The sequence below is a fragment of the Hippopotamus amphibius genome, chromosome 9 (genome assembly GCF_030028045.1).
Source record: "Hippopotamus amphibius kiboko isolate mHipAmp2 chromosome 9, mHipAmp2.hap2, whole genome shotgun sequence".
Lineage (NCBI taxonomy): Eukaryota > Metazoa > Chordata > Mammalia > Artiodactyla > Hippopotamidae > Hippopotamus > Hippopotamus amphibius.
In genome coordinates this window covers 72,075,750-72,102,262 of record NC_080194.1, presented here as the reverse complement: position 1 = coordinate 72,102,262, position 26,513 = coordinate 72,075,750, and the positions used below count along the sequence as shown (strand labels likewise).

Sequence of the window (26,513 nt, the reverse complement as noted above, 5' to 3'; positions counted from 1 at the left end):
TGAATTGATCCCTAAGATCTCTTCCTGCTGCCTATGATTCACTAGAAGAATTAAATCAAATCAAGGCTGAAAAGAATTCTTCATTATTTATCTCCTGCCTTATCTATAGCCACTTCCCTTTCCTCTTCCATCTCTCTACTCTATGTTATATTACAATGAATTCCTCCCAATTCCTTAAATATATCACATCCCCACTCTTACATCTGGATCTTTAGACATCGCTCCCTCTGTTTGGTACCCTTCTGCCCTACTACTATCAGTGCCACTCCTTCTCAAGAAAATGCTTCATACACCTGAATCTAACATAATACAGTAAGTCAACTATACTTCTGTTTAAGAAAAGAAAAAATCCTCATTAAGTCCTTCTCCTTCAAGTATCCACTACAGCATTACTTCTTTCTTCCCTATCTCCCTAACCTTACCCCAGGGAATTCAGGTTACATACTCTGTATTCCCAGAGCATCCCGTCCTTTCCCAATCATAGTAATACTAAGCTTTATGCAAATTTCCTGTTTAACCGTCAGTCTCCTCCATCATAAAGGAGCTGTGTTATGAGAAGGCAGAACTGTGCTGCCACTACACTATTTTATCACCAATGCCTCGTTAAAAACAAAAAAGTGGCACTCAGTAGGTATTGATGAAGAAATGCATAACAAACTGTGATCACTCACCTCTAACACAGCCAGGACAGTGTCAAGCTGATCCTCTCGAAGGGTGATATTGTTAGAGATTTTTCTCATAGTATGTATGGACTGTAGACGTACTTCTTCAATTTCATCATTAAACATGTCAACCAGGAAATCAAGGCACTTCTCAGCAAAAGAGGGTGAAGACTGGGCTAGCATGCAGAGCGCCTCTACAGCAGCAATGCGGACCTCTAGAGAAAAGGGAACAAACAAAACTGCACATCAAGTTAAGATCCATGGGAACAATGCAAGAAGGAGTCCTTCTCATTCACATTTGTGTTTCCCTCTATACTCCTCTCACTCTACAAACTCTCTCTGGGAGATCTCCTCCATGCCTGTAGATTCTGCTACCACCTTCACATGGACCTAAGAACAAGAACGTTGGTACCACAGGGACTGAGGTTTAGATCCTAACTCTACAGACATGTGATCAAGTCACATGTTTATCTCTATTAACTAAATTTCTTGAAAACTCAGTTGTCTTAGTAGTCCAACCACAGTAAAGTACTTTTTTAAAAAGCACTTTTAAAATAACATTAATAAGATTAAAACAGGCTCAATATCATTATTCTCATTCCACAGATAAGATTCAGCAAAGTGGATAAATGTGCCTCAAAGTGAGTGAGAGCAGAAATAAGACTAGTACCCAGGTCTGCTAATTCTAGACTAGCATCACAGTGGTTAAGGTACATGTTCTGGAATGATAGAGGCCACACAATGAATTATGAAAAGTAATCCATCCACTAATTTGGAGGATGATCTTGAATAAGTAACTTAACTTCATAGCATCAATTTTCTCACCTCTTAAATGGAGATACTACCCCTTTCCTTACAGAGTAGTTAGGAAGAGTAAATGACATAGTGTAGGTAAAGCACATAGCACACTGCCTGACATATGTTAAAAGCTTAATAAATATTAGCTATGATATAGGTGCAGATCTTGTAAGGACCTTGAAAACAGAGGCATGTCCTCTCTTTCTTTACATGCTCAGAACATTAACAGTAAAGCCACTGAATCCAGGAAGCCCTTCATTCATTCACTAACAATGTCTCTTGAACGTATACTATACGCCAGGCCCTGTGCTGACTGTTGGGATGCAGAGAAGAGAGATGAGTAAGCTACAGACCATGCTCACAAGACTTCCACACATGCCTGTTTTGTTTCAGTGGTTCCTACAGGGTTCTACAACAAAATTTTCAAAAAAGAAAACAAAAACACTCAAACTGTGGTTAAAACTCTCAAATATAGTTTGTTTTTTGTATAAGAAAGGTTTTATAGATACTTTAAAAGCAGAGTTACTACATTAAAGGGAGATGACTCAGGTTTTTCTTGGTACTTATAAATTCCTCCTGTTCATCAGAAGGGAAGGATTTGCTCTACATCACAATACTATAATTTAAACATGAAATTTCTAATAATTACAAAGCAAGCCAGAGATGGACCCAAATGTTTTACTTGCTGGCCCTGCTTCCTAGGGCTTCACCCATTACATTGCACTGACCCATGTAACTCTTGCAAGTGTATCAAGGGGATCACATGATCAACGTGAGATAATCAGTATGACCTGACCTGATGCAACTCCAAGCAGAAGCAAAGAAACCTGGTTTTTTACTTTGCATGCACAGCCCACCTATAGGGTAGCTAAACTAACAATTTCTACTGGACTTTTTGGAATGCAGAAAATACATAACAGCGTCCAGGGCAGAGAAAAAAGGACTTAGCTTGCTTGAGAAAAAAAAACAAGACTGATCCTCTTGTGTCTTAACAGGTGTAATCAGATCCTAGTTTTGCTACTTACGAGCTTCGTGGTTAGTACTGAAGATAGAAAGATGAACAAGAACAAGACTATCTCCCAACCACTACAGACTAGAATAGTTAATTGCATTACAGAGTTATGAATGGTACAGTGGAAGAGCACAAGTAGTACTGAGAAAATGGAGAAGAGGCACATAACCTACTCAACAGGATCAGAGGCAGCTTTCTGGCAAGTGACCCCTAAAATAATACTTGAAGGAGTTGCTAGGCCAGAAGAAAGGGAAAAAGGCCTTTCTACGCAGAGAAACCACATGTAAGGCACAGAAAGCAGGGAGAACATGGAACAAGCAGAGGACTAAAAGTATGTGTGATACTATGGTAGAGTCTACAGCTATAGTTTATATGCTCCATTTCACTCCCAGGAAGTGAAGCCTGCACACCTAGAGCCTGCACTCCACAACAAGAGAAGCCACTGCAATGAGAAGCCCAAGCACTGCAATTAAGAGCAGCACCCACTGGCCACAGCTTCAGAAAGCCCACTCGCAGCAACAAAGACTCAACGCAGCCAAATAAATAAATAAATAAATAAATTTATTTATTTAAAAAAAAAAAAGAGGATGTAGAAGAGTTTGTTTCACTAGTGGAGAAAAATAACCCCTAGACTAAATGCTACTCAGGTCCACCTAACAAAGCTTAAAAATAAGACATGAACTAACTGCATTCTAGAACAAAGCTCAAGAATACTTACAGGAATACAACAATGTTTAGCACCCAATAAAGTAAAATTCAGAGTGTCTGGCATCCAATCACAAATTACCAGGCATGCAGAGAAGCAGGAAAATATAATCCATAATGAGGAGGGAAATCAATCAATCAAAACCAACCCAGAAATCACACAAATAATAGAGCTAGGAGACAAGGACATCAGGACAGTTACCGTAAATATATTCTCTGTTGACAAAGCTAGAGAAAAGATTAAGCACATTAAGTAGCGGCAAAGACAATATTAAACAAACCCAAATCTAATTAAACTTCTAGGGATGAAAACCACAATGTCTGAGATGAAAAATACACTGGATGGAATTAATAGCAGATCACAGACTGCAGAAGAAAACATTAGTGAACTCCAAGACAAAGCAATAAACATTATCCAAAATGAAACAAAGATAAAAAAAGACTAGGTGGAAAAAAAAGAATAGAGTACTTGCGAGCTGCAGGACAACCTCAGTAGCCTAACATATATGTAATTGGGAGTCCCCAAAGGAGCATGGGGCCAGAAAAATATTTAAAGAAATAACAGTCAAAGATTTTCCAAATTTGATAAAAACTACAAACCAATAGATCCAAGAAGCTCAACAAACTCCAAGCATAAGAAAACATGAAGAAAACTATGCCAAGATGCATCATAATTAAATCATTTAAAACCAGTGATTAAGAAGAAAAGCTTAAAAGCAGCTAGAGAAAAAAGATACATTATTAGGACCTGGTGGCACAGTAGTTAAGAATCCGCCTGCCAGTGCAGGGGACAGGAGTTCCATCCTGGTCCTGGAAGATTCCACATATCATGCAGCAACTAAGCCCATGTGCCACAACTACTGAGCCTGCATGCCTAGAGCCCCTGCTCCACAACAAGATAAGCCACCACAATGAGAAGCCTGTGCACCACAATAAAGAGTGGCCCCCAATTGCTGCAACTAGAGAAAGCTCATGTGCAGCAACAAAGCCCCAATGCAGCCAAAACTAACTAAATAAATATACTTCTAAAAAAAACAGTGAAAAAAAAAAGATACATTATTTACAGAAAAACAAAGACTTAAAATGACACCAGACTGCTCAACAGAAAAATGTAAACTGTGGAACAAAATCATTAAATGACAAAACAAACAAACAAAACAAACAAACCAACAAACCACTATCAATGTAGAATTTCATTCCCAGTGAAACTATCTTTCAAAAATGAAGGCAATACTGAAGCCCACATGCCTAGAGCCAGCGCTCCGCAACAAGAGAAGCCACCGCAATGAGCAGGCTGCACACCGCAACAAAGAGTAGCCCCTGTTCGCTGCAACTAGAGAGAGCCCAAGCGTAGCAACGAAGACCCAACGCAGCCAATAAATAAATAAATTAATTAATTAATTATAGAAATGAGGGTGAAATAAAGTCTTTATTAGTCATACAAAGACTTTAAATTCAGACTAACCTGGGTTTAAATCCTGCTTGTCTCTTACTAGCTGAGTGACTAATAAAAAAGCATAATTGTTATCAGTATCAATAATATCAATTTTTACTACCACTTAGTAAGTGCTTACTGTAACTGGGTTATGTATTGTGCCAAGTGTTTCATGCATATATAATCTCATTTAATTATCACAATTCAGAAACACTTACTATTAACCTTGTTTTATAAAAATGCGAGAATTTGAACCTAAATTGACTGAACCCAAAGTCCATGTTCTTAACCATTGATTCATACCAACTGAACCTCAACCCTTTGCTTATAAAATTAAAATAATAGTATATACTGCACTGACTGATTATGAAGATCAAGTGAGACAACCTGTGTATATCACTCAGTACAATGCCAGACACACAGCAGTCACTCAGTAAATGGGCACTGGTATTTTGAAGTCATTCTTACCATACATCTCATCTTCCAATCCATGAACAAAGGCTCCACAAGCTCCTGACTCGATCAAGTTCACAGCCCCCGTATCTACTTCTTCTTTGGGAGCATCATCTCCCCACTTCCTGCCGCTGGAAAACTCTCCCGAACTGTAAAGTTCCTTGGCACGTTCATGTGCAGTGCGTTTCCTCTGTAGAAGACAACAATTACCACTTGCTGGAGATTCATGAGAGAACAGTAAGTTGCACCCTGAGAATATGAGAAAGTAAGAAATAAGACTGCTCTCTGAGAGTTACATTAAAAAAAAAATACTCAATAAATCAGAGCAGAGAAATGCAAATTCAATTTGAAGTTAAGACCAAAGTTCTCAGGTCTATCAACAGCTGATAGTAACCTTATTAAAGATAGTAACTTTATTAAAGATAGCACAAGAGTGCTGATCAGACAGGTGATTATGTTTGCCACAGCAACACAGGAAAGGGAGAACCAGAGAGGTAAATAATGGCAGCGTCCCTCCAAGCATCATCCTGGGTGGACAATACAATGGCCTTAGAAAAGAATATTTTTCATCCCATAGAAGTAAGTGTCTATTCGACAACACTGTGCTCACCAAGCAAGCGTTTAGTAAATTTACTTTCTGTACTGATTGTCTAAAGAGGAATATACTCATCAGCTAAAGCAAACATTGAGTCTACTTGACATTACCGCCATAAATGATTAAACTGGAACTCTGCTTTAGATATCAGCCTCTATGAACCTTCCTGGTGTGAGTTCACATACTCATGGCTGATCATCTCAAAGGCACTGATGAAATACAGCACCTGAGCTTACAAGGATGTGGATGTGGTACAAATTCTGCACCTTGTAACGTGTCTTAGAAACTCTTCCATTATCCATCCCTCACCATTCACCATGAGTGTGTCCTTCTTTGCACTTCCACCCCAGTAAACACAAAGAACATTTAAGCAATCACTGACCTCAAATGATAGGAATGCCCTTCAAGAAAGCCATATGGCAAAGTTTCATGAAGCAGATATTAACTCCTCAACCATTCCTAAGAATTTATCTTATAGAATAAATCAAAAGAAGAAAAGATCTAATATCCATGAAGATGATACTCTATCAGATATTAACTTCTCAACCATTCCTAAGAATTTATCTTATAGGATAAATCAAAAGAAGAAAAGATCTAATATCCATGAAGATGATACTCTATACATGATTTATAATGGTGGAAAAATTAATGAGAAACTGTAAATGTATAATAAAGGGCTAAAAATGATGGCACATCTACATGACAGAATATTATGCTATCAGTAAAAATAGTAAGTATGAAGTTAACAATATGAAAAAATCCTTTTGATGTAGTGGTAAATGTAAAAAGTAGACTACAAAATTATCTGTATATAATGACTCAATGCATAAGAAAAAGAGCTGGAGAGAAATATACCAAAATGATGAAAGTCACTATGTTAGAATAGTGGGAATATGGGTAAACTGTTTCGCTTTTCCTTCTACTCATGAAAAATTCTAATTCCTATATAAAATAAAAATTAAAAATTAAAATTAAAAAAACAAAAAAAATTCTGATTCCTTATTAATACTTTTAAAAATTAAGATACTGACAACAAATGTTCCTATCATATTCTCAGACTCACATTTGTTCCTGACAACTATGTCAGAGAACTATCACAGTCAAAGCTTAAGGGCATTCTGTTACTGTTCAGAGAAAGAATTTACTCACTCTTCCATGAGAACTGCTGTTGAAAGCAGTCCTGGGATGTTATACAGTCTCATAAAATAATACCAGACCTTTGTAGTTTCTAACAAATAGAAAGTTAATCTTGCCTCTTCTTTGCAAAAATACAACCTGTGCAAAGTATTTCATTATAATAATTTAAAATTTAATGAAGTAACTTGTAATTTGGTTCAAGTTACCAAGATTTTAAATTAAAATGTAATCTAGTCATCCTACATTAACTTAACAAATTCATGGGCTGTAAAATCAAATCAACACAACTTGGCATATAGCTACACTGATTTTGGTTTCAAACCTAGTTTAAACAACAAAGAATTCAAGTTACCCTCAGATCTGACATCAGCTTCTTGTCAAGCGTCTGTTCCAAGAAATGAGAACTGACTTGCTCCATAGAACCCTATAAAAAGGAAGAATCCAGAGCAAATTAAACAACTTTTAAGACATGAACAGTATCTTAAAATTCAAAGTTTGCTGCCAATTTAAATGCATAAAGATAACATTATTCTTGATAGTAAAGATCCCTATGGGTTTTGAATCATCAGGAAAATAAAAAAACCATTAACAGCAGCAGCAGCTAGCATCTATATAGAGCTACTAGGTGTGCACTGCTCTTAGTGCTTTATACAAATATTAACTCATTTAATCCTCATTACAACCCTGTGAAGTAAATACTATTATTAGTCACGTTTTTATATAAAGGGGAAAGAAGGCACAAAAAGATGAAGTAATTCATTCAAGGTCACAAAGAGTGTAAATTTCAGAGCTGGGCTATAAACCCAGGTTCCAGAATCCTTTGCCTTAACTACTACTCTCCACTGTCTCTCCACTCCTTTTCATTCCATTCTTTCCATTCATTTGTCCATGCATTCATTAAACAAATATATATTTAGCAACCATTCCATTATATGCCTAGAGTTACCAGGAATAGGAATACAAAAATAAAAAGACATCAATTACACACTCAACAATCTCACACACGAGTGAGGGAAACTGAAAAGTAAAGAGAGAACTGCATTATGGTATGAAATTTTATAATACACATTTATAAAGGGTACTACGGGAACTTAAAGAAAAGCAGTATGGGATGGAGGCAGGGACAGGTATATCTGAGGAACTGGAAATCACAATTAAAACATAGAGAGGGGAGAAAAAGATGGCGGTGAAGTAGAGAGACGTGGAGTGCATCCCTCTCCACAGATGCATTGGGAATGCACGGAAGGACGCAGTCATTCCCACAGAGAACCAGCTGAACACCAGCAGACGGCCTCAGACACCAGAAAGGGCTGCGGGGAGCCCGACATAGCCGGTAGGGAGGCATCTACAAGGGCTCAAAGAGGGTGAAGCGGCGGAGCTGTGGCAGACGGGAGGGAGTGAGAAACATACAGAGGGTCCGCAGCGCAGCTCAGCGTTCCTGGACCAAGACATCGATCCGCGGCTGAACGGAGGGTCCAGGAACGGGAGCGTGGGAACCGGAGAGCTGGTTCAGGGTGAGAAACATTGTTGCCGGTAGGGTGACGGACCGAGAGGACAGGAGGGAGGAGGTCCGCGGAGAGGAGTGCCGGTCCCTGAGAGCTGCCCGGCCACGATGGCGGCTGGAGGCTGCAGGCTCCCGGGTGGCAGGGAGGAGCCGCGCGCATAGACTCTCCCTCTCTTTCCGTGCCTCTGCAACAGGCAGTGGAGAGACGCCCTGCGGGCCACCTAAGGCGCTCAGGGATAACAAGCACCCTCAGGCACTGGGGCGGGGCTAGATTAAAACTCCTTGCAACGCCAGCAGCAGGGAGGCTGCAGAGAGAAAAAAAAAAACCAGCATCAAAAAGAAAAAACCCCCGAGAGAGGCCCAACTCTAAGACTTTCTGTTTACACCTGAGCCACCAGCGCCCTCTGCAACAGGCACCTCCAAGCCTGACTGAAACAACAGTGCGCCACTGCTCACTCACTCCCAGGAGAAGGAGCCACTATTGTACCCTCTCCCTCCCCACACACCGAGGCTTACAGACGAACAATAAAGGAACCTCTGCTGGTCACAGAATAACGCAAAAAAAAACCCAAGGCAAGGAGAAGGACACTTACAGCTGAGATGCTAAGGAAACAGAAATAGTAGTATCAATACCTATTGAACTGGTCCATTCTGGGATCAGTTCTGGATTTTTTTTTTCTTTCTCCCTCTCTTTTTTTTTTTTTTTTTTTTTTTGATTTATTAAATACGATCTTAGCCCTAAGGGATCTACAAGTTTTACAACATAATTTTTTAATGATATTTTTTATTCTTTTTTTTTTTTTTCTGCCTTTTTATATACTTCTATATCTAGCTAAGTTTTTGGTAGTACGGACAAAATATCTTTCATACTTTCCTTTCATCCCTTTCTTTTATACACTTCTATTCCTTTCTTTTTCTTTGCATATTTCCAACCACATTACGCTCTTCTGTTCCCCTTTCTTCCAGCCATTTTAAGTGTATTTTATCTTAACATACTTATAAGCAACACTATCGGTCTGCTCAGACTCCTTGCTCTATTCTCCAGATGATGCACTGCCTTGGTATTAATATTAGGCTTTTGTCTTTATCTTAGTTCTTAGTACAGTTGTCTAATTACATTCTGAGAATCTCCATTCTCTCTGGTGGTACTCCAGCTCATTTCTATATTTGATCCTAGCTTACAAAATCTCCCTGGATTGATGTTTGTATGTGTAGGGTGTTATTTGTTGTTTGTTTGCTTTTGCTTTTGTCTCTGATTTGTCCTGTTTCAGTTGTCAATTTCTGCTGGGTTTCTCTTTGAATATCTGATAGCACACTGGGGTTCTGTCAGGTCTTTCTAGAGCCTTATGTCCTAACGGATTCAATAATTGTGTGTCTTATACATGTATGTGTTTCCTAGACTGAATATTCGTTTAATCCAATACTTGGACATTAGTCTGAGGCTTGGACAGTCTTCTATAAACACCTCTATCACCAGGACAAGCAACCCCAAAAGCTTGGACAACCATGAGGAAACAAAGAAACCCCATGCAGGCAAAGGAGCAGGAAAAAAACCCACAAGACCAAATAAATGAGGAGGAAATAGGAAAAATGCCTGAAAAAGAATTTAGAGTAATGATAGTAAAAATGATACAAAATCTCGATAACAAAATAGAGAAAGTACAAGAAACAGTTCATAAGAACTCAGAAAAACAAACAGAAATGGATAACAAAATAACTGAAATTAAAAATACTCTAGATGCTATAGCCAGCAGAATGACTGAGGCAGAAGAACGAATAAGTGAGTTGGAAGATAGAATGGGAGAAATAAACGCCACAGAGCAGGAAAAAGAAAAAAAAATAAAAAGACTAGAAGACAGCCTCAGACCTCAGTGATAACCTTAAACATACCAACATTCGAATTATAGGCATCCCAGAAGAAGAAGAAAACAAGAAAGGGTCTGAGAAAATATTTGAAGAGGTTATAATGGAAAACTTCCCCAACATGGGAAAGGAAATAATTCACCAAGTCCAAGAAGCACAGAGAGTCCCATACAGAATAAACCCAAGGAGAAATACACCAAGACACATATTAATCAAACTAACGACAATTAAACACAAAGAAAAAATATTAAAAGCAGCAAGAGAAAAGCAACAAACAACATATAAGGGAAAACCCATCAGGATAACAGCTGACCTTTCTACAGAAACTCTGCAGGCCAGAAGGGAATGGCAGGATATACTGAAAGTCCTGAAAGAGAGAAACCTACAGCCAAGAATACTCTACCCAGCAAGAATCTCATTCAGATTTGAGGGAGAAATCAAAAGCTTTCCACACAAGCAAAAGTTAAGAGAATTCAGCACCACCAAAACAGCCTTACAACAAGTGCTAAAGGAACTTCTCTAAGTAGGAAACACAAGAAAAGGAAAACACCTACAAATACAAACCCAAAACAATTAAGAAAATGGTAATTGGAACATACATGTCAATAATCACTTTAAATGTAAATGGATTAAATGCTCCAACCAAAAGACACAGACTGGCTGAATGGATACAAAAACAAGGCCCTTCTATATGCTGCCTACAAGAAACCCACTTCAGACCAAGGGATACATATAGACTGAAAGTGAAGGGATGGAAAAAGATATTCCATGCAAATGGAAGTCAAAAGAAAGCTGGAGTAGCAATACTCATATCAGACAAATTAGACTTGAAAGGAAAGACTATTAAAAGAGACAAGGAAGGGCACTACATAATGATCAAGGGATCCATCCAAGAAGAACATATCACAATGGTAAATATCTATGCCCCCAATATAGGAGCACCTCAATACATAAGGCAAATGCTAACAGCTATAAAAGGGGACATCGACAGTAACACAATAATAGTGGGAGACTGGAACACCCCACTTACATCAATGGACAGATCATCCAAACAGAAAATAAATAAAGACACACAAGCTTTAAATGACACATTAGACCATCTCGACTTAATTGATATTTATAGGACATTCCATCCAAAAACGACAGACTACACTTTCTTCTCAAGTGCACACGGAACATTTTCCAGGATAGATCACATCTTGGGTCACAAATCAAACCTCAGCAAATTCAAGAAAATTGAAATCATATCAAGCATCTTCTCAGACCACAATGCCATGAGACTAGATATCAATTACAGGAAAAAAACTGCAAAAAATACAAACACATGGAGGCTAAACAATTCACTCTTAAACAACCAAGGAATCACTACAGAAATCAAAGAGGAAATCAAAAAATATCTAGAAACAAATGACAACGAAAACACAACAACCCAAAACCTATGGGACGCAGCAAAAGCAGTTCTAAGAGGGAAGTTTATAGCAATACAGTCCTACCTTAAGAAACAAGAAAATGATCGAATAAACAACCTAACCTTACACCTCAAACAACTAGAGAAAGAAGAACAAAGAAACCCCAAAGGGAGCAGAAGGAAAGAAATCATAAAGATCAGAGCAGAAATAAATGAAAAAGAAAGGAAAGAAACCATAAGAAAAATCAATAAAACTAAAAGCTGGTTCTTTGAGAAGATTAACAAAATTGATAAACCATTAGCCAGACTCATCAAGAAAAAAAGGGAGAAGATGCAAATCAACAGACTTAGAAATGAAAAAGGAGAAGTCACAACGGACACCTCAGAAATACAAAAGATCATGAGAGACTACTACAAGCAACTATATGCCAATCAATTGGATAACCTGGAAGAAATGGATACATTCTTAGAAAAATACAATCTTCCAAGACTGAACCAGGAAGAAATAGAAACCATGAACAGACCAATCACAAGTACAGAAATTGAGGCAGTGATTAAAAATCTCCCAACACACAAAAGCCCAGGACCAGATGGATTCACAGGCGAATTCTATCAAACATTTCGAGAAGAGTTAACACCTATCCTTCTCAAACTCTTCCAAAATATTGCAGAAGGCGGAACACTCCCAAACTCATTCTACGAGGCTACCATCACCCTGATACCAAAACCAGGCAAAGATGTCACAAAAAAAGAAAACTACAGACCAATATCACTGATGAATATAGATGCAAAAATCCTCAACAAAATACTAGCTAACAGACTGCAACAGCACATTAAAAAAATCATACACCACGATCAAGTGCGGTTTATCCCTGGGATGCAAGGATTCTTCAATATCCGCAAATCAATTAACGTGATACATCATATCAACAAATTGAAGGATAAAAACCATATGATCATTTCAATAGATGCAGAAAAAGCTTTTGACAAAGTTCAACATCCATTTATGATAAAAGCTCTCCAGAAAATGGGCATAGAAGGAAATTACCTCAACATAATAAAAGCCATATATGACAAACCAAAAGCCAACATTGTTCTCAATGGAGAAAAACTGGAAGAATTCCCTCTAAGAACAGGAACAAGACAAGGGTGTCCACTCTCACCACTGTTATTCAACATAGTTTTGGAAGTGTTAGCCACAGCAATCAGAGAAGAAAAAGAAATTACAGGAATCCAAATAGGAAAAGAAGTAAAATTGTCACTCTTTGCAGATGACATGATATTATATATAGAAAACCCTAAAGACTCGACCAGAAAACTGCTAGCACTCATTGATGAGTTTAGTAAAGTAGCAGGATACAAAATTAATGCACAGAAATCTCTTGCATTCCTATACACGAACAACGGAAGAGCAGAAAGAGAAATTAAGGAAACTCTCCCATTCACCATTGCAACAAAAAGAATAAAATACCTAGGAATAAACCTGCCTAAGGAGGCAAAAGATCTGTATGCAGAAAACTTTAAGACATTGATGAAAGAAATCAAAGATGACACACACAGATGGAGGGACATACCATGTTCCTGGATTGGAAGAATCAACATCGTGAAAATGACTGTACTACCCAAAGCAATTTACAGATTCAATGCAATCCCGATCAAATTACCAATGGCATTTTTCACAGAACTAGAGCAAGAAATCTTACGATTTGTATGGAAACGCAAAAGACCCCGAATAGCCAAAGCAATCTTGAGAAGGAAAAATGGAGTTGGTGGAATCAGGCTTCCTGACTTCAAACTATACTACAAGGCCATAGTGATCAAGACAGTATGGTACTGGCACAAAAATAGAAAGGAAGATCAATGGAATAGAATAGAGAACTCAGAAGTAAGCCCAAACACATATGGGCACGTTATCTTTGACAAAGGAGGCACGAGTATACAATGGAAAAAAGACAGCCTCTTCAATAAGTGGTGCTGGGAAAATTGGACAGCAACATGTAAAAGAATGAAATTAGAACACTTCCTAACACCATACACAAAAATAAACTCCAAATGGATTAAAGACCTACCTGTAAGGCCAGACACTATAAAACTCCTAGAGGAAAACATAGGCAGAACACTCTTTGACATACATCAAAGCAACATCCTTTTTGACCCACCTCCTAGAATCATGGAAATAAAATCAAGAATAAACAAATGGGACCTCATGAAACTTAAAAGCTTTTGCACAGCAAAAGAAACCATAAACAAGACTAAAAGACAACCCTCAGAATGGGAAAAAATAATTGCCTATGAAACAACGGACAAAGGATTAACCTCCAAAATATACAAGCAGCTCATGCAGCTTCATACCAAAAAAGCAAATAACCCAATCCACAAATGGGCAGAAGACCTAAATAGACATTTCTCCAAAGAAGACATACAGATGGCCAACAAACACATGAAAAGATGCTCAACATCACTCATCATCAGAGAAATGCAAGTCAAAGCCACAATGAGGTATCACCTCACACCAATCAGAATGGCCATCATCACAAAGTCTGAAAACCACAAATGTTGGAGAGGGTGTGGAGAAAAGGGAACTCTCCTGCACTGTTGGTGGGACTGTAAGTTGGTACAGCCACTATGGAAAACAATTTGGAGGTTCCTTCAAAAACTACAAATAGAACTACCATATGATCCAGTCATCCCACTCCTGGGCATATACCCAAAGAAAACCATAATCCCAAAAGAAACTTGTACCATAATGTTTATTGCAGCACTATTTACAATAGCCAGGACACGGAAGCAACCGAAATGCCCATCAACAAATGAATGGATACAGAAGATGTGGCATATATATACAATGGAATATTACTCAGCTATAAAAAGGGATGAGATGGAGCTATATGTAATGAGGTGGATAGAACTACAATCTGTCATACAGAGTGAAGTAAGTCAGAAAGAGAAGGACAAATATTGTATGCTAACTCACATATACGGAATCTAAAAATGGTACTGATGAACTCAGTGACAAGAACAAGGACGCAGATACAGAGAATGGACTGGAGAACTCGAGGTATGGGAGGGGGCGGGGGGAGAAGGGGAAACTGAGAAGAAGCGAGAGAGTAGCACAGACATATATATACTACCAACTGTAAAATAGTCAGTGGGAAGTTGTTGTATAACAAAGGGAGTCCAACTCGAGGATGGAAGATGCCTTAGAGGACTGGGGCAGGGAGGGTGGGGGGGATTCGAGGGGGGGGCGTCAAGGAAGGGAGGGAATATGGGGATATGTGTATAAAAACAGTTGATTGAACCTGGTGTACCCCCCAAAAAAAAAATAAAAATAAAAATAAAAATAAATAAAAAAAATAAAAAAAATAAAAAAACATAGAGAGAATGTCATGGGCAAAACATCAAGTGGTTCTATGAATGGAACACAGGATAGGGGTACCAAAAATGAGGCAACACAGGTAGGTAGAGATCAGATCATAACGGTCTTTTTTTGCTATGATAAGGAGTTTGCCTTATGAATAACTCTGTAGATAATCTCTATTAAATATTTAATGAGCTCAATAATGTATAAATATTTGTATTTTAAAAATTTATTCCTCCCAATAATCCCATGAAGAATGCACATTATATTCACCACTGTAATTCATTCTTCATATAGCTTTAAACAAATGAATTTTAGATTCTATGGGGTATAAAACTAAAAAATTTGAATGACTTCTTTAAGGATTACTTTTCTAACTGCCTACTCAGGTGACAATATACGCATATCATTGAATTATTCCTCTAATTAAAACATCCCCTCACACACACAGCACTCTGTAGATGCTCAGTATACATTCAATGAAAGAATCTGATGAATGATTGGATTGTTCTGAATTTTAAAATATGCACAAATCAAAACAAAGCTTTAAAATGTGAATTCAAAAATAAAATCACTAACAGCTGGCTTGTTTAACTCTATATTTTATTATGAACAGGCAATTTAATCTATAAGCAGGAAATACTGAAATCATCCAAACTCCTTATTTTTTCCATGAAAATGCTTCACATAGGTTTCAGCAGTTACCCCCAAAATACTGGTCAAAGGACTAGGGCTATCACTGGATCTGTGTTCACTTCGGTCCAAACTTTTTAGCCAACAATCTTAACTAAGACTGGCAGAGTTGAGGGCCCTCAAAAGAGAAGTGATCAAAAAGAATTTCAGATATTCTCACTGTGACATTAATACAAATTTTTAAAGATAGTTACAGATATATTTATACAACCACCCCACCACCTTGCATAGTGTAGTACTTTACAATTTATACACATTTTCAGAGAGGATCTCATTTGAGCATCATGACAACCTTGTGAGATAAACATGCGAGATATTATAAGCCACTTAACAGATAAGGAAAGGAAACTGAGACTAAGATTAAGTGACATGTCCAAGACAACACAGGTATAAAATAAGGCTGAGTATTATGCCAATGCTCCTTCTTCTATAAGACAGTTCTATCTCTGAAAAGTTAAAATTTTTTTTTTACCAATGTACTAGAGTCACCAAAGGCAAAACAGTAGGAAAGAATGAGGCTAAAAGTCAGATTAGCATCTGAATCTCACTCTACAGCTTCTTATCTGTATAAATTGAATAGTTTACTTAAATTCTCAGAGCCTCAGTTTTCTCACCTGGAAAATGGGAATAACAGCATCTACTCTGTTGGGTTACTATAAGAATAAATGAGATAGTAAAGCAATTACACTCCAATTAAAGAAAAGAAAAAAAGAACAAATGAGATAACGTAAGTACCCTCATAGCAAAGTATCTAGGCCATACCAGCTGCTTAGTAACAATAACAATTATTTTTATTATTATTATTATTATGTTCCTTTTTCTCTAGACTTTGGCTGTCTAATATGCTAACAAGATTAAATAGGATTATCTTTAAAGTTCTAAAGACTAGTTCTAAAAGACTACTTCTCTATGGGAGAGTGAACAATTTCTATTTTAAGAAACACTAACGTTTGAAAAAGTGCATACCTGTCTCTATCTAGTTTCTCAAAATGTTTGTACAAGTGTAACAGATAACATATTCACTAAAGAAGATGTAACTTACCAAGAGCTTTGCAGCCTGAACTCGAACCACCCAGGAGCCATCACTGACCATGTGACAAATTTTTCCAAATGCATCATCAACTAAGCGAATTTCTTCATTAGAAGAAGGAATTGGGACAATACTAAATTAAAAGAAAAGAAACCACAAGTGACAAAACATGAGCCTAAAACTGCAGGTTCAATAAACTGAGAATGACCAATGAAAACCAGCACAAATAGAAATGATAGCTGAGTAATTCAAATCCTAGAATGATGAAATAACTTTCAGAGTAAACAAATCACTCTAAGATTTCTTTATTTTTAGTTGCACTGCAAATTTGTGTCTTGAGTAAAAAGTATTAACACCAAAGATTCAAAGATTTATGAGATACCAAAACCAGCTACCATAGAGTAGTTTATATCTTTAAGCTTATTCTCTCCTATAATTCCATTGCTGTCAATATAGTAAGTCTCAGAATAAACCAATATAAAACATACTTGCAAATCTGGTCCTAAACGAAAAGACAATTTCCAACTAGTCTTTTCTTTTTTTTTTTGCGGGGGGGGGGGTGTCTATAACTTTATTAACTCATTCTGGTGTTTCAATTTCAGTAGGTAGTTTAATGAAGAGGAAAAACACTTCTTTTTGCAATAAAAGGAGTTCTTCTATAAAGCAGAAAGAATCACTGTGAGATAAATTATTTAATTACTGTGAGAAAACAAAATTTTTTTTTGGCTGCACCACACAGCTTGTGGGATCCTAGTTCCCTGACCAGGGATTGAACTCGGGTCCTTGACAATGAAAGTGCCGAGTCCTAACCACTGGACCACCAGGGAATTCCTTATGAAAATATTTTTAATCAGGAAAACACTGAAAAAGGGATCATTATTCTCAAACTCACCTAGTATCTTTAGCTGGCATTTGTATTTACTAAAATGGGCCTCAAAACATTTTAAAAACTTTTTTTTAGGGGGTAGACAGAGATGGAGTGGATAGCATTTGAGAAAGACCATCCAATCTCTTCATTTATAGTTGAGGAGGTTCGAACCCAGAGAGGCGGAGTGTCTTTCCCAGCATACACAGAAAGTTCAAGGCAGAGCTGAAAAACAAGGACCAAGCATCCTGATTTTCAGGGTCCATGCTTTTCCCTTATTTCACACTACCTTCCAAAAATCTAACCAACATTTCTTTCCTAGAGGTGGGCTTTTTGCATGGTGGGAGGAGAGAAAAATGGCTTAGCAATGAACAAAAGCTGGCTTACACCCACACTGACCTTTCGGGATAGAGCTGACTGACAACCCAGATAAGCTGGACTGCAGCGCTGCGCACTTGTTCATAGTCATCAGAGAGCAATTTACAAGCCTGCAAACAAGGATTCCAAAAGTCTGTTAGTTCTATGTCCTCCCAGGTGATGTTCAACCTACTTTTAAAATGAAGATAAGGTGGCTGGATAATGATGCCAATCACAATACGTATGGGTGGTTTTAACTTCTTTTGCCCAACAAAGAATTCTTGGCTGCTGTCAGCTGCTCTGGCTGTGTTCTGACTATGTTCTCTCCCACCCAACATCTGAAAGGAGAACCACAGATTACTAGACAGCACAAAAGCCATCTAGAATAGCATCAATCCTAGCAAAGCTTGCTGGGAGCCCACAGTGCTACCCTCACAGGCTCAAACACCAAATATGAGTTTTTTCCCTATCTGGAAAACCAGAGCACAAATTTCTGACTGACAATCCACCTGAAAACCCAAGCACTCTAAATAAATGTACAATTTCAATGCTAAGCTGTCAAAGAGGCCAAATTTTTCTTTTTCCACCTTGGCCTGAAGTGGAATATCCCTACTTCACCCACAGTCATAGCAACACCCTAGACTTCAACCACACCCAGAACTTCAGTTTTTGAAATGTTAAAACCTTGTATTTCATGCTTTGACCAAAACATGCTACTCTACCGGCTCTTTCATCGCCATGACTTGATGCATCACACCTGCTCTTCATCCCACTTAAGTTATCTATCCGTTTAAGCAGGGTCTCTCAACCTTGCTACTACTGACATTTTGGACTGGATAATTCTTTGCTGTGAGAGGCTATCCTGTGCAACATAAGATGTTTAGCAGCATCCCTGGCCTCTACCTGCTAGAGAGTTGTAGCACTGCACCCTCTTCTTCTCCCCAGCAACTGCAACAGTCAATACCTCCAGACACTGCCAATTGTTCCCTGAGCGGCAAAATCACCTTGGTTGAGGCCCACTGCTTTAATTCCATCCTTTCTCTCCAAATGAACCACCTTCTCCTTGCTCTATCCCCTTCCTTCCTTCAGTCTCCTCACAGCACTGTCCGCATCATCATACACAACCCCCTCGGGTTTTCTGCTACAGCTGCTCCACGAACCTAAGGCTTTCTCTACTCTTCACAAGGGCAGCAGAGCACCGGCAAAGAAGACTACACTCTCTAGGGGATTGGTGATTCATGATATCAAATCTTATTAGCCCTACACTGAAATCTTTTACACTCCCACTTTCAACTTCCATTTCCCAAGGCAGCTTTTCTTAATCTTCTCCTCAGGACTTCTATCCCACTACCAGCCATAAGGCGACCTGTTTATCTGAGAAAAATCAAGGTTCTCAGGCACAAACCCACTCAATTACTCCACACCAGTTATAAATTCATTCACTCCTGTATTCTTCCACACCTTGTTTTCTCACTATCTGAGGGAAAAGGGTCCTTTCTAGTTCCTAATCCTTCTACTTTTGCTACGGATCCCATCACTTCCTCACATGACCATCCTTTACCATTCTCCAAAACAGATCCTCTTTGTGATTCTCTATGATAGCAACCTCTTGATTTACCTCACAGCAATACTCATATGCTACTACTGTGTTTGCTTATTTGTGAATTGCCTGTCTTACCTACGAGAATGTGAAGCACATGGGTCCCATCTATTATAACATGCTTGGCATTATAGAGTCAGCATCAGGTACTCACTAACATTTGTAGGATGAACCAGCTCATGAACCTGCTTTTCTGCTTCAAGGAGCTTACTCCACCATTTATTCCCCTTTGTCTCTTCTATCATAACACTAGCTCTCCCAAAACACTAGCTCTCTCTTCAACATATAAGCACACTTAGCAACTATCTTTCAAATACAAAAAACAAAACAAAACAAAACACCTTAATCCTATGCCCGTTTCTACCAACTTCCACCTCACCTTCCTATCACAGTCAAGTTTCTCTAAAGTATAGTCATAGTCAATAATCACTTTAAACTGCCTCACCTCAACTAACCCTGATCTGGCCCCCCCCACCCCCCCACCCCCCATCCCACCACTCTACTGAAACTGCTCTCTTTAAACTCACTTATGGCCACTTTGTTGCTAAATCCAGTGACCAGATTTCAGCCCTATCCTAAATGACCTTTCACCAGCATTTGACACTGCTGACTATGAGAATGCCCTTCTGCCTTTTTTGGAATATATTTTTCCTCCTTCTCCATCAGGCTGTTCCTCAGTTCCATTCTAGGGCTCCTTTCTTAAATGTTGGACCTTACCCCTGGCTCCATCCTTCATCTCTTCCAATCTTCTTACTCTCCCTGGGTATCCCCATGATCCCTAGATATTGATGGCTCCAAATACCTACCTCCAGCTCTGATCTTTCCTGAGCTCCAGACCTGGAATTCTCCTCATGATTATGCCATCAACCCTTCAAACTCAACATAATCAAAATTGAACTCATTATGGTAACTAATTCTACTTGATACCTCAAATGCTCCCCCATCATTCCATCCCTACTCCCTTGAGGCCCAGAGCACTGCCTGCCTAATCAACTGACACAGTCTTATGTCACTAAACATCTGAATCATCGGACTAACTCTTCTTCCTCTGAGTCCTTACTCTACAAGTTTACTTGAATAATTTGGCTTCCCACACAGTTTTCCTATAGGTCACACCAACATAATCATTCTAAACTCATTCTACTTCATTTGTAAAACAATGTACCTGGTATAGTCATCAGTCATAGCGGTTTGGCTAATTATCCTCCTCCTCTAAAAGCTAAAACCACTCTGGGTAGGCTAACAAAAACTGGTCTCTGAGCATGGATTTAGATTTCTTGTCTCTAGATACATCTGATTATTCTACAAGAATAACTGTAAGCCTTTGGTTAGGCACTCAATCAGCTTCTCCTAATGATACTATAACTTCATTGTGTTTTTCCTTACCAATGCTACAACAATCATGTGATATCCTTTCATATGACCCCATGGTCTTGGTCATCCTCCACCAGAAATACTCCAGTTTCTCAAGTGTGGTGCCCTAAATGGACTTCAGGTTTGAAGTCAATTTCAATCAACCAAACAGAGATCAGCAAGACTACCACTTTCCTTACTCTGAACCCTACACTTCTCTTTGTATACTCTGGTATTCACACTGAGCTACCTAAATCCTCCCAAATGTCCTCCTCACATGCACTAGCTATTCATTACATATCCCCCATTCTCTTCTTAGAATGTATGTTTTGGATACAACTTCACATTCATCACAATAAATACTGCCACTATTAGCCAGCTGAAGCTCTATGTCTTTAAATTCTGACAATCAGTGCACCATCCTCCAAGTTTCATGGTATCTCCACCTCCCTCCTCTTCCAGACAGCAATCATTTAAGGTACCTGATTATAAATTGTTTGGTGTAATTTCAGTCCTCTTTCATGGAGCTGCAACTAGATAATAAAAATACAGTTTAAGTATTCTGAAAAAAAAAAATCAATATTTCCAATGTCTCCCCACAAAATCAGTGCTATATAAATAAGAAACCTGGACTTCTCAGGAGAAACACTCAATCACTTAATAAACCTAACCCATGGACTGTCCTAAGGGGATATCAGAAAAAATATGAAATAATGATAAGGAGACTGAGGAAGAAATGGTTAATACCATCTCCCCCAAAGAGCACCCCTCCCCCATAACTTTCACCTATACTTCTCAAATACAAAGGTACAACCTGTACCTACCGTACTATAATACCAAGTAACATGCCTCCCATGGACCTGCGATACAAGTTGTACCTTCCGTGTTTCAGAAATGCAGGTGAGAGCTACCAGAGAAACCCGAAGATAAGCAACTGTTATAAAAGAACGTGTGCCTTTGAGTTCTGTGATGCCACCAACACCTTCCTGAAAGGATGCATAAACTGTATCCTGGGGGGATTCAGAATATATCCAAGGTGGCATTAGCCATTAACTTTTAAAAAAATGAAAAAAGAAACAAAGAAAACTATCTCCATTTAGTTTCCATGATCATGTTTACCATAGCTTTTATAGCTGCTGTTCTCACACGTGGGTCCTGGTCACTGAAGTAATCCCCTATAATCTTCTGGACATCTCTGACAGCTAGGCCTTCTGCATCTTTTGTGATACTTTTCTCCAAAGAACCAAGATTGCCAAGCAATTGCAGGCACTTATTTCTTACACCATGAGAGGTATCTGTCAGGTGCTATGAAAATAAAAGAGAGAACAAAGGGACATGATTAAGATATCCTAAAAATAAACAAAAAATAGAAACAAAAGCACTGTATCAACTTTAGGAATGACTTTAAACACTACATTCTCACTATTCTGTCTAGTCTTGTGTGTTTTTTTTTAGCTTTTTTGTTTTTTTGGTTTTTTGGCCATGCCCCATGGCTTGTGGGATCTTAATTCCCTGACCAGGGATTGCAGCAGCCCCCAACCTTTTTGGCGCCATGGACTGGTTTTGTGGAAGACAATTTTTCCATGCACAGCAGGGGGAGCAGGGGTGGGTGGTGTATGATTCAGGTGGTAATGCGACCAGTGGGAAGCGATAGGGAGCAGCAGATGAAGCTTCGCTTACTTGCCCACCACTCCCCTCCTGCTGTGTGGCCTGGTTCCTAATAGGCTCAGACCGGCAATGGTCCATGGCCCAGGGGTTAGGGACCCTGCTGGCAGTGAAAGCACCGAATCCTAACCACTGGACCGCCACAGGATTCCCTTCATGTTTTTTGAGTATGTGTCTTCAAAAAAGAATCATGAGTCCTCAGAAAATAAGACTCCCATTTATTCAACATCATAGTCCCAACAGCGAGCACCTTGCCTTGTAAAGATTAGGTACTTTAAAAGTGATCCCTTAAATTGCATTTACTATCAAATCTAAAAACAGAACAAAAATTCATAAATTAAAAAATTTTTAATATTCATATAGAAATATGCAAAAATATTAAATGTTGAACTCAATGAATTTTCATAAAACACACACAAATAAGAAGCACCCAGGGACTTTCCTGGTGGTGCAGTGGTTAAGAATCCACCTGCCAGTGCAGGGGACACAGGTTCAATCCCTGAGCCAGGAAGACGCCACATGTCGCAGAGCAACTAAGCCCGTGCGCCACAACTACTAAGCCTGTGCTCTAGAACCCATGAGCCACAACTATAAAGCCCACATGCCACAACTACTTAAGCCTGTGCACCTAGAGTCCATGCTCCACAACAAGAGAAGCCACCACAACGAGACGCTCATATATGGCAACAAAGAGTAGCCCCCGCTTACCACAACTAGAGAAAGCCCATGCACAGCAATGAAAACCCAATGCAGCCAATAAATAAATAAATAAATAAATAAATAAATAAATTTATTTATTTATTTTTAAAAAAGAAACAAAAAAGAAGCACCCAGATAAAGAAGTAAAGCATGACCAACTCTCCCAGTAACTACTCTACCACCAACAAAAATAGCCACTATCACCAAAGCAATCTTGAGAAAAAAGAACAAAACTGGAGGAATCATGCTCCCTGCCTTTACACTATACTACAAAGCTACCATGATCAAAACAGTATGTTAATGGCACAAAAAGAGACACATGGATCAACGGAACAGAAGAGAGAGCCAAGAAATGAACCCACACCCTTACGGTCAGCTAATCTATAACAACAGAAGAAACAAGATACAATGGGGAAAAGATAGTCTCTTCAATAAGTGGTACTGGGGAAACTGTACAGCTACATGTAAAAGGATGAAATTACAACATTTTCTCACACCATATACAAAAGTAAACTCAAAATGCACTAAAGACCTAAATGTAAGACCAGAAACCATAAAACTCCCAGAAGAAAACACAGGCAGAACACTGTTTGACATAACACACACACACACACACACACACACACACACACACACACAGAGGAATATTACTCAACCCTAAAAAAGAATGAAATTTTGCCATTTGCAACAACATGGATGGACCTGGAGGGTATTATGCTTAGTGAAATAAGCCACACAGAAAAAGACAAACACTGGGTGTTATCACTTATAATGGAATCTAAAAAAAATAAAACAAACAAATGAATCTAACAAAACAGAAACAGACTCAGATATAGAGAGGAAACTAGTGGTTACCAATGGGAAGAGGAGGAGGAGTAAAATAGGAGTAGGGGATTAAGAGGTGCAAACTACTATGTATAAAATAAGCTACAAGGATTATATTGTACAGTACAGGGATTATAGCCAATATTTCAAAATGATTTTATAGTATAACCTATAAAAACACTAAATCACTGTGTTGTACACCTGAAACTAATATAATATTGTAAATCAACTCTACTTCAACAAAAAATAGCCATTATCTTGACTTCTAACATATAGATTTATTTTGCCTATTTTTGTACTTTATAAGATCAAATAATGCCTGGCTTCCTTTGCTTAATATTACGTTGGTGAGAATTATCCATAGTTGGGCATATAGCAATGGTTTATTCATTCTCATTACTGTACAGCATTCCATTTGTGTACACACCATAATCCATTTATCCTTTCTACTGTTGACAGATATTTGGGTTACTTCCAGTTTTAGGCTTTTCTAAACAATGCTACAATGATTATTCTTGAATGTGGCTTTTGATATACATGTTCACATTTCTGTTGAATATACAGTTAGAAGTGAAATTGCTGGGTCATTGGACATGTACATGTTCAGTTTACAAAGATACTGCCAAATAGTATTCCAAACTGGTTGTGCTAATTTAAATAATTTACACTCCCACCAGTGATGTGTGAATGTTCCAGATATGCCACATCTTTGTCAACCCTTAGTACTGTCAATCTTTTTCATTTTAGCATTTCTCATCATCATTTTTAACAAATTTTCAGTTATCTTTCCCAATCCTAGTCCACTGCTACTGAAAAAAGCTATTCACATAATGCAGTAACAGAAACTGAAAATACTTTAATGAAATGACTAGTTTCAGGACTGGACAAGAAATATGTAAGAAAAACCTGGGACATCTTGTGCCAAAAAGCAAGGAAATACCAAGGACTAATTGAGTCCTATCAAAAGGACACAGAAACCAATCTGTAGAGGTTCTCTCTGTCAACAATTACATGACACCAAAGGGAAGCAATCAAACAAATCCAGAATGTAGGACATAAGACAAGACCCAATGATCTGGTTTCTTCAATAAATCTGTGGTGCTTAAAGAAAAAACAAAAGGGAGCACTGTTACTGATTAAAAGAAATTTAAGAGACTAGCCAAATGTAATATATGCTAATCCAAGAAGAAAAAAAAACCAACTATGAAAAGATATTTAATGCAATTAAGAAAACTTTAATATAAACTGGTATGAGATGATAGGGAATAACTATTAATAACTGCATCATGGCTATATTAAAAAATATCAGTTATTATCAGTTAGAGATACATACTGAAGTATTTATGATTTAAATAACATGTCAGAGATTTACTTTAAAATATTACAGCAGACTACAACAAAAAGTGAGAGAAAAAACAGATGAAAAAGATTGCAAAGCATAAATAATTGTCAAATTTACACAACTGGAAAGAATAAGTAAATTTGAAAATTTCCATATTATAAAGTATATATAGATCAAAAAAAAAGACCTAGTTTCAAATTTCAGCTCTGACTCTATATATATATATATATATATAACAGTGATCAAGTCATTGGACCTCTTAGAGCCTCAGTTTCCTCATTTATAAAGAAGGACACTAATATCTGCCTTACCTAACTTACAGGTTTATCATGAGGCTCAAATAGGAATATAAATGTTAAAAAAAAAAAAAACATTTATATATTATAAAGCATAATATTGACTATTAGCTATTGTTACTATAACCTAAAATAATGAGATAGCTGCATGTATAACTGTCAATACAAAAGAGTATCTAGATATTCCCTTCAAGTTCTCAAAATAGTATCTTTGGATATGCCCTTCAAGTTCAAATTTTCCATGATTTTCTATCTATAAATGAAATCACTGATTTGAAATCACACAAGTTTCCCTCTTGCTCACTCTAACACTGGGACATGCAGTCTCTGGAATTAACCTCAGTAATCACCCATCTCTTTCCTTTCCCCTTCTTCACCAATTATTTTATGGGATGATAACAATTAAGTGATATGTCTAATAACACAAAGATAACCTAGTAGAAGAGTTGATACTGGAATCCAAGTCTCATGACACTCCATCTACAGCTCTTCTTCCCATCCAGCTTTATAGATAATGTCATGATTTTAAAAACTTTGTTTACTATATTCAGAGTTGGGCATTTGAACCTTATACAATACCTGTTTTCTTTACATATATTTATACCACTACTCCCAAGCATCACTATTCTCCAGCCATGAAGAATTGCTCAGGTTTCTAACTATTGCCTGATAAACATAGTGATACTAAATTAATACCCAATTCTTATGGTTAGTAAACCAGGCCACCAACACTTTGTGTAAGTAACACACACACACACACAACTGAACAGGAAGATACATCAAATAAGTAAATATGTTAAGGGTAATACTGTCTAACAAGGAAGTTACAAATAATAGAAAAACACTGTAGAATAAACA

At 37.9% G+C, this 26,513-nt stretch overlaps 1 protein-coding gene across 2 annotated transcripts in view; it reads right to left on the bottom strand.

Moving 5' to 3' along the window:
• Positions 1–26,513, bottom strand: part of INTS4 (integrator complex subunit 4) — a 123,731-nt gene that overhangs the window by 51,329 nt on the left and 45,889 nt on the right. For both annotated transcript variants that reach the window (XM_057747867.1, XM_057747868.1), the window contains exons 5-11: positions 21,948–22,133; positions 21,311–21,361; positions 17,918–18,006; positions 16,666–16,786; positions 7,150–7,221; positions 5,081–5,255; positions 672–877 (exon numbers count right to left, since the gene is read on the bottom strand). In XM_057747867.1, coding sequence (XP_057603850.1) covers positions 672–877; positions 5,081–5,255; positions 7,150–7,221; positions 16,666–16,786; positions 17,918–18,006; positions 21,311–21,361; positions 21,948–22,133 — 900 coding nt within the window. The remainder of the gene's footprint in view (positions 1–671; positions 878–5,080; positions 5,256–7,149; positions 7,222–16,665; positions 16,787–17,917; positions 18,007–21,310; positions 21,362–21,947; positions 22,134–26,513) is intronic.